The following is a 10,447-nucleotide window of genomic DNA, read 5'->3' as shown; positions in this document are numbered from 1 at the left end:
TGAGTGCGGTCACAGACGCTCGCACACGTGTGCCTGGGTCGTGCGTAAAGACACGCATTGGAGACTGGGAAGTCTGTGAGCCATGCCTGTTCTGACAGACCTGGTGCTGCAGCTGTCCCAGGAGTAGCGGGGCGGGTCCAGTTGTTTCTCCTGAGAATGTCGGGGTGTGGAGTCCCTCCTCCTGCAGCCACCACAGTGCAGTCCTGGGTGGCGTGAGCCCAAGGTCAGGAACTCGGAGCGGAGCCGTGAGCTGGCTCCCCACAGCCTGGCGTGATGCGGCGAGCTGAGCCTGTCTGACCTGGGGCACTGCTGTTTCCATCCCGTGTCTTGCAGGGCAGTCCTGGTGAGGTTAGAAGGATGCAGCCACCCGGTCGTCATGAAAGGCCTGTGCGCGGAATGCGGCCAAGACCTGACCCAGTAGGTACCACGTGCTGGTGTGAGCTCTCTGCCGACATGGGGGGAGTGTGGGCCTTCGGAGCAGGCACTCGTCCTGGCCGGGAGCTTTGGCTGGACGGTGACCCCAGTGGCAGCCTACCCCCTGCCCTCCCACATCCACCCTCTCCCGTGCTCCCAGCCAGCCCTCATGCCAAGCGGCCACTGATGGGCACCCTAGCTGTGTGGCAGCTGCTGCTGTGCCTCCGTGTCTGAGGACCTCTGTTTCTGTGGAGAACGTGCATGCCCAGGGGTGGCCTCCCCCGTCCCCTCTCCTTGCAGGCAGAGGCGGGCAGGGCGAGGATCTGTCCTCGGTCTGCGCCCTGTCGGTTAAAATGACACCCGCACACCCTGCCCCTTGAGGGCAACGTGCCCCCGCATAAGCGAGCGTGGCAGCTGCTCAGGGGCATAGGTGCCGACAGCCTCTCCTTGCCTCCGAAGGTTGCAGAGTAAGAACGGGAAGCAGCAGGTACCACTGTCCACGGCGACCGTGTCGATGGTCCACAGCGTGCCGGAGTTGATGGTGAGCTCTGAGGTGAGTCGTGGCTCTGCAAGGTCAGTGGGTCCGGGACAAGGTCCCATGAGGGCAGAGAACTGCAGAAAGTGCCTGGTCTGCAGCTGTCGCCATGTACGGCCGTCTGCGTGGAGGGCAGTGTCCCCCTGGGGCACAGGCCACCCTCCTGTCTGTCTCACGCCCATGCAGACCATCTGCCTGCACATGCAGGGCCAGTCGGGAACTTTCCCCCAGCAGCTGTGCTGGGTCCCCTCGAGCCACTTTCCAGCAGGAGCAGGTCATGATGGGCACCCAAGCCTAGACGCAGCGCAGTTCAAGCATAGCCAGGCCTGGGGGAGAGCGTGAGAGTGAGCCTCGTGAGATAGGAGGGGATGGACCTAGCCAGCTCCCCCGCCCCCTGGCACGCAGCTCATAGGCAAGGAGGAGACAGGCCCCTCCAGCGGAGCCCCACTGCTCCACCCTCCCCGGCCTTCCCAGCCAGCCGGGGTCCTGGCTGCGCCCTCACCACTGCCTCAGGGCGACCTGGCACGCCCGGCTGCCACTGAGGACAACAGCTCTGGGGTGAAAAAGCAGACACCGTGCTGAGGCTTGGGAACAGCCTACGTGGAGACCCCTCAGGTCTGCCTCTGGGCCTGGCCACCCCGTGCCCAGAATCCTGTGAGGCCCCACTGGTCACAGGCCCCTGGCCTCTGTCTCCGCAGCAGGGTCCCCAGTTGAACAGGTGCCAAGGGAGCCAGCGACCCCCCCACTTCCCCACCGGGCAGGATGGAGTGTTCGACAGTTAACGTAGACGTGAGGCAGTTTCTTACGGCGCAGCTGGTGCTATGGAGCTGTGTGTGTTTATGGAAGTGGAACATTTTTAGTGTTAGAATCTTATTTATTTAGAGTTTGTTTTGTTTTTTTGCTATAGAGCTTGTGTGCTCACTGGAGAGAGTGAGAGGAGGGAAATGAGAAATCACCCTCGGGGGAGATGGCCACGTGCAGTCCCTTCTCCACTCTCCTCTCGGGGCTTTGGGCACACACGTGTACGCGTGCGCCCACGACGCCAGGTCTGCAGCGTAAACCATGCAGGTGTCCGTGTGGGACCCATCGCCTTCAGCACGCCACCTGCTGCCCCAGTGTCATGCTGCCATTAGGTCTGTGCTTTCAAAGGACGAGTGCCGGCTTTGCTCTGTTTCTCGTGGGGAGAGTCAGGTGCCAGGAACGTGGTCTGGTTTTTCCGAATTAGCGAACATTAATCAAATGTAAGGTGCCGAGACAGACAGACGGAGCTGGGACACTCGGGCATAAAGAGAAGAGGACTTGCCCCCTGCCCTCCCAGAGGCCCCATCAGCCTCCGCGTCTCCCTCCCAGGAATAGCAGGTGCTCAGACGTGCTCCCATCTGACTTGGTCAGAACCGGAGTCTGTTAGGACTGAGCACTGGTTGGTGACAGTCGGGATGCACGCTTGGTGCAAGTGTGGCCAGGCCCCTTCTCAGGGCAGTCGGAGTTAGGCCTGCCTGGGTGGCCCTGTGCCCCACGCCAGAGCCAGAGCAGCCAGGAGAGCCTGGGCCGGCGAAGGCTCGGCCTGCTGCCTCAGCCCAGGTCCTGGGGCATCCCTCCTTCCTCCAGCTAACCTGCCTTCACCTACGCTGCACGCTGTTACCGAGCTGCTCCAAGCGCTCGGCCTGTGGCCCTCCTGGCCATGCTGTGGCTGCGTGTGGATTGGAGTCTCCAGTGGGCAGCCTTGAGCAGGAGTGGAGTGGAGTGGTGCCCACACTGGTCTTCGAGGCCATGTCCTGGGTAAAACCAAGCATACTCGCGGTGTCGTTCTTCATGACCACAGCAAGCAGAGGAGCTGGGGCGGGAGGACCAGCAGCGACTGCATCGGAACCGGAAGCTCGTCCTCATGGTCGACCTGGACCAGACCCTGATCCACACGACGGAGCAGCACTGCGCACAGATGTCCAATAGGGTGAGCCTCGCCTGGTGCCCTGGCCGTCATCTGGAGCGGTCTCGTTCCTGTCGCCCCCGTAGGCCAGCCTGGGTTCGGCACAGAGCAGCTAGCACAGGCTGCATCTGGGCGGCCCACCGGGCAGCCGTCGCTGTGTCAGGGCCCGTCATCGGTAGCGTGTGGGCCCTTTGAGTTCCAGTGTGCACTCATGGGCAGCAGGATTCGACACGTGAGGACAGTGGTGTGGCCAGCCCAGCAGCAATGGCCCCTGAGCCCCAGAAAACCTGGACTGGTCTCCTGCCGCGGGGCCTCTGTCCTGTGTGCGAGAGTGTTCTGTGTTCCAGCCGGTAGGTGGAGCCAGAGAGGTCGGATCCTGGACCTGCAGCTCCGCCAGTGCGAGCCTGGCCTCGCCATGCAGCGCTGTCGGCTGTTGAGCATGTGACCCAGGTGTGCTAGCGTGAGGGCTCGGGCTTTGGCATGCTCGGAGCTCTCATTATTCCCACTGACCCCTTGCACGTGCGAAGGGGCCAGCAGAGCAGGAGTGTTGGGTGGGCAGCCAGCCTTGTTCAGACAGGTCTGCACCCCAGAAGAGTGCTGGGGGTCTGCACAGGCCCAGTGTCCCTCACTGAACTGCCAGGGGTCAGCAGTATCACAGGGCGTTTGGGGACAGAAACACGTAATTGAAGTTCTGTGAGAAACTGCATCTGGTGATACAAGGGTGGCTCAGTACACGGGTCAGGCCATTCAGGGGACGCTGGGTGGTCTATGCGGGTCCCTCGTGCGGGCTGAATTGCAGTGCGAGGAGCCAGCAGGCGGCGTAGTGTTTAAGGTGCTGAACTCCCACATGGCCAACTGCGGTTCAAGTCCCGGACCTGGCGGCTTGAAACTCATGCCGGGTATATGTGCGTGTGTGCCCAGAGTCCCAGGAGGAGCATGGAGGAGATGGGATTGCAGCATGGCCGTCCCCCTGGAGAGTGGTCTGTCTCCTTCTCTCCATCTTTCTCCAGTGGGTGCATATGCCCTCTAGCAAAAAAACCTCTCTTTAAACAAACAAAAAAGAGTAGGAGACTGGTGGCGACGAATGGGTCTCGCGTCAGAGCTCAGTCCTGCCCCAGTTTACTTGCAGTTGCTATGCCACCGTGGGTGCCCAGCATCTCTTGTCGGAGGGGACGTTTGCTGTGGCCCAGGCTTCTCAGCATCAGGGGTCTCACTGACACCCACTGCTCTGCTGGAGCAGCATCCACGCGGACGCCCCGCTGCCGCTGTGGCCCTCTCTGGGTTTATAGTGTCTTTGAAGTTGGGCCTTTCAAGTCAGTTTCACAAGGCAGACTGAACTGGCTATTATGCACCTGTCGTTCAGGTGCAGGCGGGCTGCAGGGCAGTGTCCTGTCCACACACATGGCCTGGGCGAAGCCTCCACTCCATGTCGGCAGTGGAGCCTGCAGCAGGGCCTTCCGGTTCCGGGCCGCCCTGCAGGAGGGCTCCGAGGCTCAGGTGCTGCCCCTGCCCGCTGAGGCCAGGGCTCCTCATGGGGTCGACCTGTGTCTTGAGGAAGCTTGTTCTGCAGCGACTGGATGCTTAGCTATGAGGAGGGTGATGGTAAGAAATCTCACGTCTGAGTGTTTAGCAGTCGTCCGCGTCACCGTGAGGGCTGTGACTGATTGAGGGCTAGGAACAGTCTGACTGGCCTGCTTACCTTTTCTGTGTGTTGCTCCTGCTATAGGGTATGCACTCAGGGAAAGTGAGAAGTCATGCCCTGGGGCGGTGGCCACACCACAGTCCCTGCTCCAGTCTCCTCTCAGGTTTCTAGGTGTGCACACCCTGTGCGGTTTGGGGACTGACTCTGAGTCTGCCACATGAGATTCCCCCTGAGTCTCCACCCTAGCTTTTTTTTTTTTTTTTTTTTTTAAGGCAAGGATGATTCTCCTGCCTCGGCCTCACAGCTGAGACTTGAGGGTGCTGTCATTGCACTAGACTTGTTTTTCTAATTATTATTATAGTTATTTTAGGTTTTTGCCATAGGGCACGTGCACTTACCACAGAGACAGAGAGAGGGAAAGTGAGAATCTACTCCCTGGCAGTAGCCACGCATGCACACAGCCTGGCACGGCTTTCAAGCCTCTGGGTCTAGGACTGGAACCGTGATTGGCTGTGTGGGAGTCCAGCACCCTTACCAGTGTGCTACTCTGCGGCCCAGGCCAGTCTCGAGCTAGCCCAACTCCTGCGTCTGCCTCCGAGTCACTGGGACTAGAGTCACCCATTGCCCAGGCTTCAGACTGGACCAGAAGCAAACCCAGGCCTCCCGGGGCGTGGGCTCGGCCTGCAGAGCCCTGCCCTTGGAGCGTGCCGGTGCCGTGGCAGGCCAAGGGCAGACGCTCTCCTGAGACAAATGATTAGCAGTGAAGGTCGGACGCCGCAGCCCACGGGAGCCTCACACTGCGGTGCTGCGTGGCCACTGGCTGGGTCACCTGCTGTCCCTAGTTGTGGGGCTGGGTCGACCTCAGCAGCCCCGTTGTGCTCTGTTGGTCAGTAAGGCCTTGTCTGGACCGTGCAGGGGGGAGCCGAGGACCCAGCCCTGTCTGGTCTCTCATCAGCCACGGGAGCGCTATAGGTGCAGCCCGTGGGGCTCCATGCTGGGCCACGTGAGTGAGTGGGGACCTTTACCCGGTACCAGTCAAGAAGGCGTGAGGCCCACCGATGTCCTTCCGAAGTTCGGAAAGCCCCAGTCACCCGGGCAGCTGTCGTTCGGCCGCAGGGTCACGGGTAGTTAGGGACCCAGGGCGGCCATACGTGTTGAAGGGCAGTTCCACGCATGGCAGTCAGTGGGGATCTCATCACACGCAGTCCCGGGTGGTTTCTTTCGCTGTCCGGCGTGCAGTTGTCACAGTAGTTATCGGAGGCAGTTGTGGGTGATCTCTGTTGTGCAGGGATGGCCGTCGTAGTTGTGGAACAGTCATGGAGGAAAGTCCCTGGGTCGCTAGGGGCAACCATTGGGGCCAGCTCCCAGGAGGCGTATGGGTAGTTGGCGTGCCGCGCCGACAGCTACGCACCACTCTCCCCACGGCGCAGGGCACGGCACGCCCACGCAGCCGGTGACCCCGGGGCCTTGTCTGACAGTCTTGCTTTTCCAGGGCATCTTCCACTTCCAGCTGGGCCGCGGCGAGCCGATGCTGCACACCCGCCTGCGCCCGCACTGCAAGGACTTCCTGGAGAAGGTCGCCAAGCTGTACGAGCTGCACGTCTTCACCTTTGGCAGCCGGCTGTACGCACACACCATCGCGGGTGAGTCCGCGCCCTGGCTGGTGCCCTGGCGACGGCAGCTTCGCTCAACTCCGCCCTAAAAGTTGAGAGGAGGAGAGAAACTCGCTGGGACTCCATCAAGTTGCTGAGACGCACTGACTTCGCCTCGTGGCTGAGGGTGGCTGCGGGTGGCTGCCCAGCTGCATGGGGGCTGTGCGGGAACCAGTCCAGGCCACAGACGGGATTAATAGGACCTTTATACGTAAGCGTGCTTTTTAAAAACACCTTGGTAGCAGGCTCACCCTGGCCTGGGAGCTGCTCTGCCCTGTGTGTGCGGTTGTACCTGCTGTTGCAGTGGGTCTCCCGCAGTCGGCGTGAGCAGACCGATGAGCTGGCACGGACGTCTGCCCTGCGCCTTGTGCAGCCCGAGTCTCTGTTCTGGCCGCGTCTTCCGTATGTGCACGGGGTCCCCTCCGGCTGGTCTCAGCCGGGGACTGAGTGTAGGAGCAGGGCTGGACTTGGGGACCTCTAGGCCCCGGGGGACGCAGATCAGCATCGCGGGATAGCCACCCCTGGCCACACGGAGCAGGGGACGACGGTCTCTGCAGATTGGCCTCAGCCTCTGGCTGTCGGTGCGTGAATCAGTCTCAGGTCTCCCTTAACCTTGAGAGAGCGTGTGAGTACAGGAGCCGAGCCCGCATGCCTGAGTGTGAGGTGGCTGCCATGTGGAAGGCCATGGTACACAGTGGGAACCAACACACTTACGTGACACGTGGCAACCTGCTCGGCCCACAGCTCAGGAGCTGCTGCTGTGGTCTGCACGCACATGCCCCGCACCTGCACCTTCTGCCACCTCACAAGCCGAGGGTGGTGGAAGGCGGGCCTCTGGGACATGCTTGGTCCACAGAGCTCTGACCCGCTGAGCAGGGCTCGTGTCTCGGAAACCGCAGAGAGCTGCCTCACCCCTGCCGTGCGAGGCGGTGCACACGGATACAGCTGCTTGTCAGGAGCGGCCTCGAGGAGCCAGGGTTGAGGGCCAGACTCTTGGAAGGCTGAGGTGTGTAGACTGTGAGCGTGTGGCCAGTGTCGGCTTCACGGTGAGGCCCCGTCTGGAAGGGCCAGGCCTGGGGGTGCACAGCTGTGGTCTGGACCCCTCCGGGACTGAGGCGGAGCGAGAGCGGCTCAGCACAGGAGGCCACACAGCACCGCAGTGGGGGTCATGCAGGCTCCGCGGCCAGTTGTCACAGCCACCGCCGACTGATGCCCCAGCATGGTCAGCGCAGCTCCCCGGTCCTATTGTGGCGTTCCCGTGTCACACCAGTGTGTCCCGTACCAGACACAAGCAGGTCCTTTTCCCTTCGGATCGTACCTGTGGTGAGGCCCTAGAGCCAATGCTGACAGCTCTGTGGTCTCTGGGCTCGGCAGTGTGGCGGCGTCCTACCTCGGGCGGCTCGGATTGGGCAAAGGTTTCTGCCTCCACTCCATGGGTCCACGCTGGCTTGCCAGGGGTCCTTTCCTTCCCAGTCCTGTCCTGCATTTATGTAGTGGCCATGCACACGTGTCTTCCTGGGTGTTTTGTGACCCTCATTGGCTTTGTAAACTGCCCTAGAGGACGGTCACTGTGCGTGTCCGGAGGGGTGCTGCCCCACGTGTCGGGTGGGGAGGGGTCACTGCGCGTGTCAGGGAGCATCCTGTTGCCTCAGCGGCTGGGCGTGCAGACCCCAGAGAGGGTGAGCGTGTGGGAACTCAGGGTTGTCTGTGTCCCAGACTGGAGAAAGCCGGGGTTGAGAGCAGAGGAGCAAGCCTAGGGTGCAGCAGGCCTGTCCCATCACTCATGACGCTGACATGTGGAGTGTCATGCTGCAGCCCGATCCCACAGGCTTTGGTCGAAGGAAGGGAATGTCGTGTCTGGCTGAGGCCGAGGGCTGGCGGGAGCGTGCCCAGCATTGCAGATTCAGTGGAGCGCTCGCATCAGCGTAAGGGGCCACCCTGCATGCTCCAGGGATCCTCTGTGGGACGCTCGGCCCCAGCTGACCCCGAAAGCGAGTCCTACTGCAGGGAGAGCTGCTCGGGCGTGGAGCACCGGCTTCAGCTGGTGCCTCATCTCCCCCTGCATTTGTTCTTTGAGAGTTCATTCTCCAGCGTGTCAGAGCATGCTGGCCCAGACCAAACACCGCAGGGAACTGCAGGCCGCCGCCTGCCAAGGCCAGTGTAGAAACCCAGCAGGACGCTGCACACACCAGCGACACGGAGCAGGGCTGGCGGGGCTGGCCGCAGCTCAGGACCCTCCGTGCACCCCCTTCCGGCCATGGCTACCGGGCGAGCATCCCTTCCCAACCCGAGCTCCCCTCGGAGCCCTGGCCGCTTAGAGAAGAAACAGAGGGCGGATGCCGCCAGGACTGTGAGACGGGTCTGCCCCACACACCCGAGGGCCCTGAGTTCACCCTCCACCTCACCGACCCACGTTAGGCCTGGCACTGCACCCGTGTGCTCTGTGGCTATCCTCACAGAGCTGGCTTCAGAGCCCAGACCTCCCCATGAGGGCGGGCCCTGGTGCTGCCATGTGCAGACCGGTCACCAGGCCTTGAGCGAATCAGAGGGTGTGACCTGGGGGGCCTGCGGGGCCTGAAGCAGCCATACACACAGCTGTAGCATCTCATAGCCAGGACTCCACGAATGCCCGGGTCATTGTGACTGTTCACAGACGAGGCCGAGACTCGGCCATGACTGACACCCCAAGGTGGCGGCCACACATCCTCGCTGAGCCGTGTTCCGTGTTCGGGAGTCGCTGTCCTCAGAACACATGCCTCGGGTGTGGCGGGGCAGGTGTCAGGAGTTGGGGGTGCCTTTTGTCTTACTGCAGAGGCTGAAACAGCTCCACGAGGGGTTTCCAGTGAGCCACCAGCTGGCCCTGTGTCCATGTAGAACTTACGTCCTTGGCGGGGTGAAGGCAGTGCAGCTCGCTCCTCCTGTAAGCGGCGTTTTTGTTCATGAAACACTAACCAGGCAGTACTTCCGGAGTGGAACCTTTGATCCGGAGCGGCGGAAGGAGGAGGACGTGCACAGGTGAGAGACCCAGGCATGAGGACAGCCCTGAGGTCTCTGCCTGTCCTGTCCTGTTCCCGGCCCCGTCTGCAGTGTGGATGTGTGTGGTTTGTCTTCGAGAGATTTTGCTGCCAGACATGTGGCTTGTCCAGAGACACAGAGACAGACAGACAGAGAGAGATCACAGCCCGGGGCGATGGCCACACCACAGCTCCTTTCTCTAGCCTCCTGGGACTTAGGTGTGTACACACGTGCCCAGCGTGAGTTTCCAGCCACCGGGCCTGGGGCTCAGACCACTCTCAGCCACGTGGGCATCCAGCACCACGACCGCCACCCTCCTGCTGGCCCTGTAAACATATTTTTGTTTTCAAACGAGACTAGCATGGGGCAGGCGTCCTGCATTGTGTCGCTCGCCACGTGTGAACAGGTGCATTGACAGAGCCGCCACCTCTGCTCTGCATGCTGCCCCGGCGAGGAATGGGAGGTGCCTCATTCTTGGTGTGCCAGGCTTGTCTGCATCCACCCACCCGCGTCCCTGCAGGACTACCCCACCTCCCTGCCCACCTGCGTCCCTGCAGGACTCCCCCATCTCCCTGCCCACCCGTGTCTGTGTTGGGACTCGCCCATGTGTGAGCCGGGCTCTGAGCTTCCATTCTTGGGAGTTGGTGCCGGTGCTGCTGCAGGTTGAGTGGCCTCCATTGATGGGGCTGTTGTGACCATGGGTGGCTATGTGGAGGGTCACACTGCAGTGGTTTGAAATAACCCAGTTGTGGCTTGAGCCGCGGGTCTGAAGGCCGCGGCCACGGTCACGTGTGGCGTGCCATGTGAGATTCTCAAGGTCCTGGGTGCCTGCCAGCTCCGGCTCACCACCTGGAGGCTGACCTGAGGAAGTAGGCGTGTCAGGGCCAGGGTGCAGGGCCTCGGATCTGCCCAGGAGGAGACCCCACGCCACTGTGTACACTGCGTGACAGAGCCACGTCACAGACACGAGCATGTCCTGTTTTCTTTCTAAAGGCTTTTTAGACCCTGAGAAGAAGCTTTTTTCTCACCGAATATTATCAAGAGATGAATGCATCGACCCCTTCTCTAAGACAGGGAACCTCAGGTATGTATCGGGAGCTCAGTGAGCAGCTCAGACACGCGCTTCCCGTATGTAAACTGCTTTGCGCATCCGAGAGAGTGGCTAGGGCATCAGTCTCCCCTGCCGCTGTCTGGTGCGGCCCCCGTTCTCCAGAACTCCCTGTCCTCAGCGCCTCGCGCAGTGCCCAGGCCGGCGCGGGCCT

At 61.7% G+C, this 10,447-nt stretch overlaps 1 protein-coding gene across 2 annotated transcripts in view; it reads left to right on the top strand.

The window, feature by feature from the left end:
• The window catches only part of CTDP1 (CTD phosphatase subunit 1), a gene marked incomplete in the record, with an annotated part of 42,801 nt that overhangs the window by 8,463 nt on the left and 23,891 nt on the right, over nucleotides 1-10,447 (top strand). For both annotated transcript variants that reach the window (XM_014583083.1, XM_014583082.2), the window contains 5 exon segments: nucleotides 334-417; nucleotides 874-967; nucleotides 2,772-2,900; nucleotides 6,011-6,161; nucleotides 10,179-10,269. In XM_014583083.1, coding sequence (XP_014438569.1) covers nucleotides 377-417; nucleotides 874-967; nucleotides 2,772-2,900; nucleotides 6,011-6,161; nucleotides 10,179-10,269 — 506 coding nt within the window.

This window comes from Tupaia chinensis, unplaced genomic scaffold, assembly GCF_000334495.1.
Source record: "Tupaia chinensis unplaced genomic scaffold, TupChi_1.0 Scaffold144022_1, whole genome shotgun sequence".
Lineage (NCBI taxonomy): Eukaryota > Metazoa > Chordata > Mammalia > Scandentia > Tupaiidae > Tupaia > Tupaia belangeri.
Note: the sequence above shows the minus strand (reverse complement) of the source record. Positions and strands in the feature narration are given on the sequence as shown.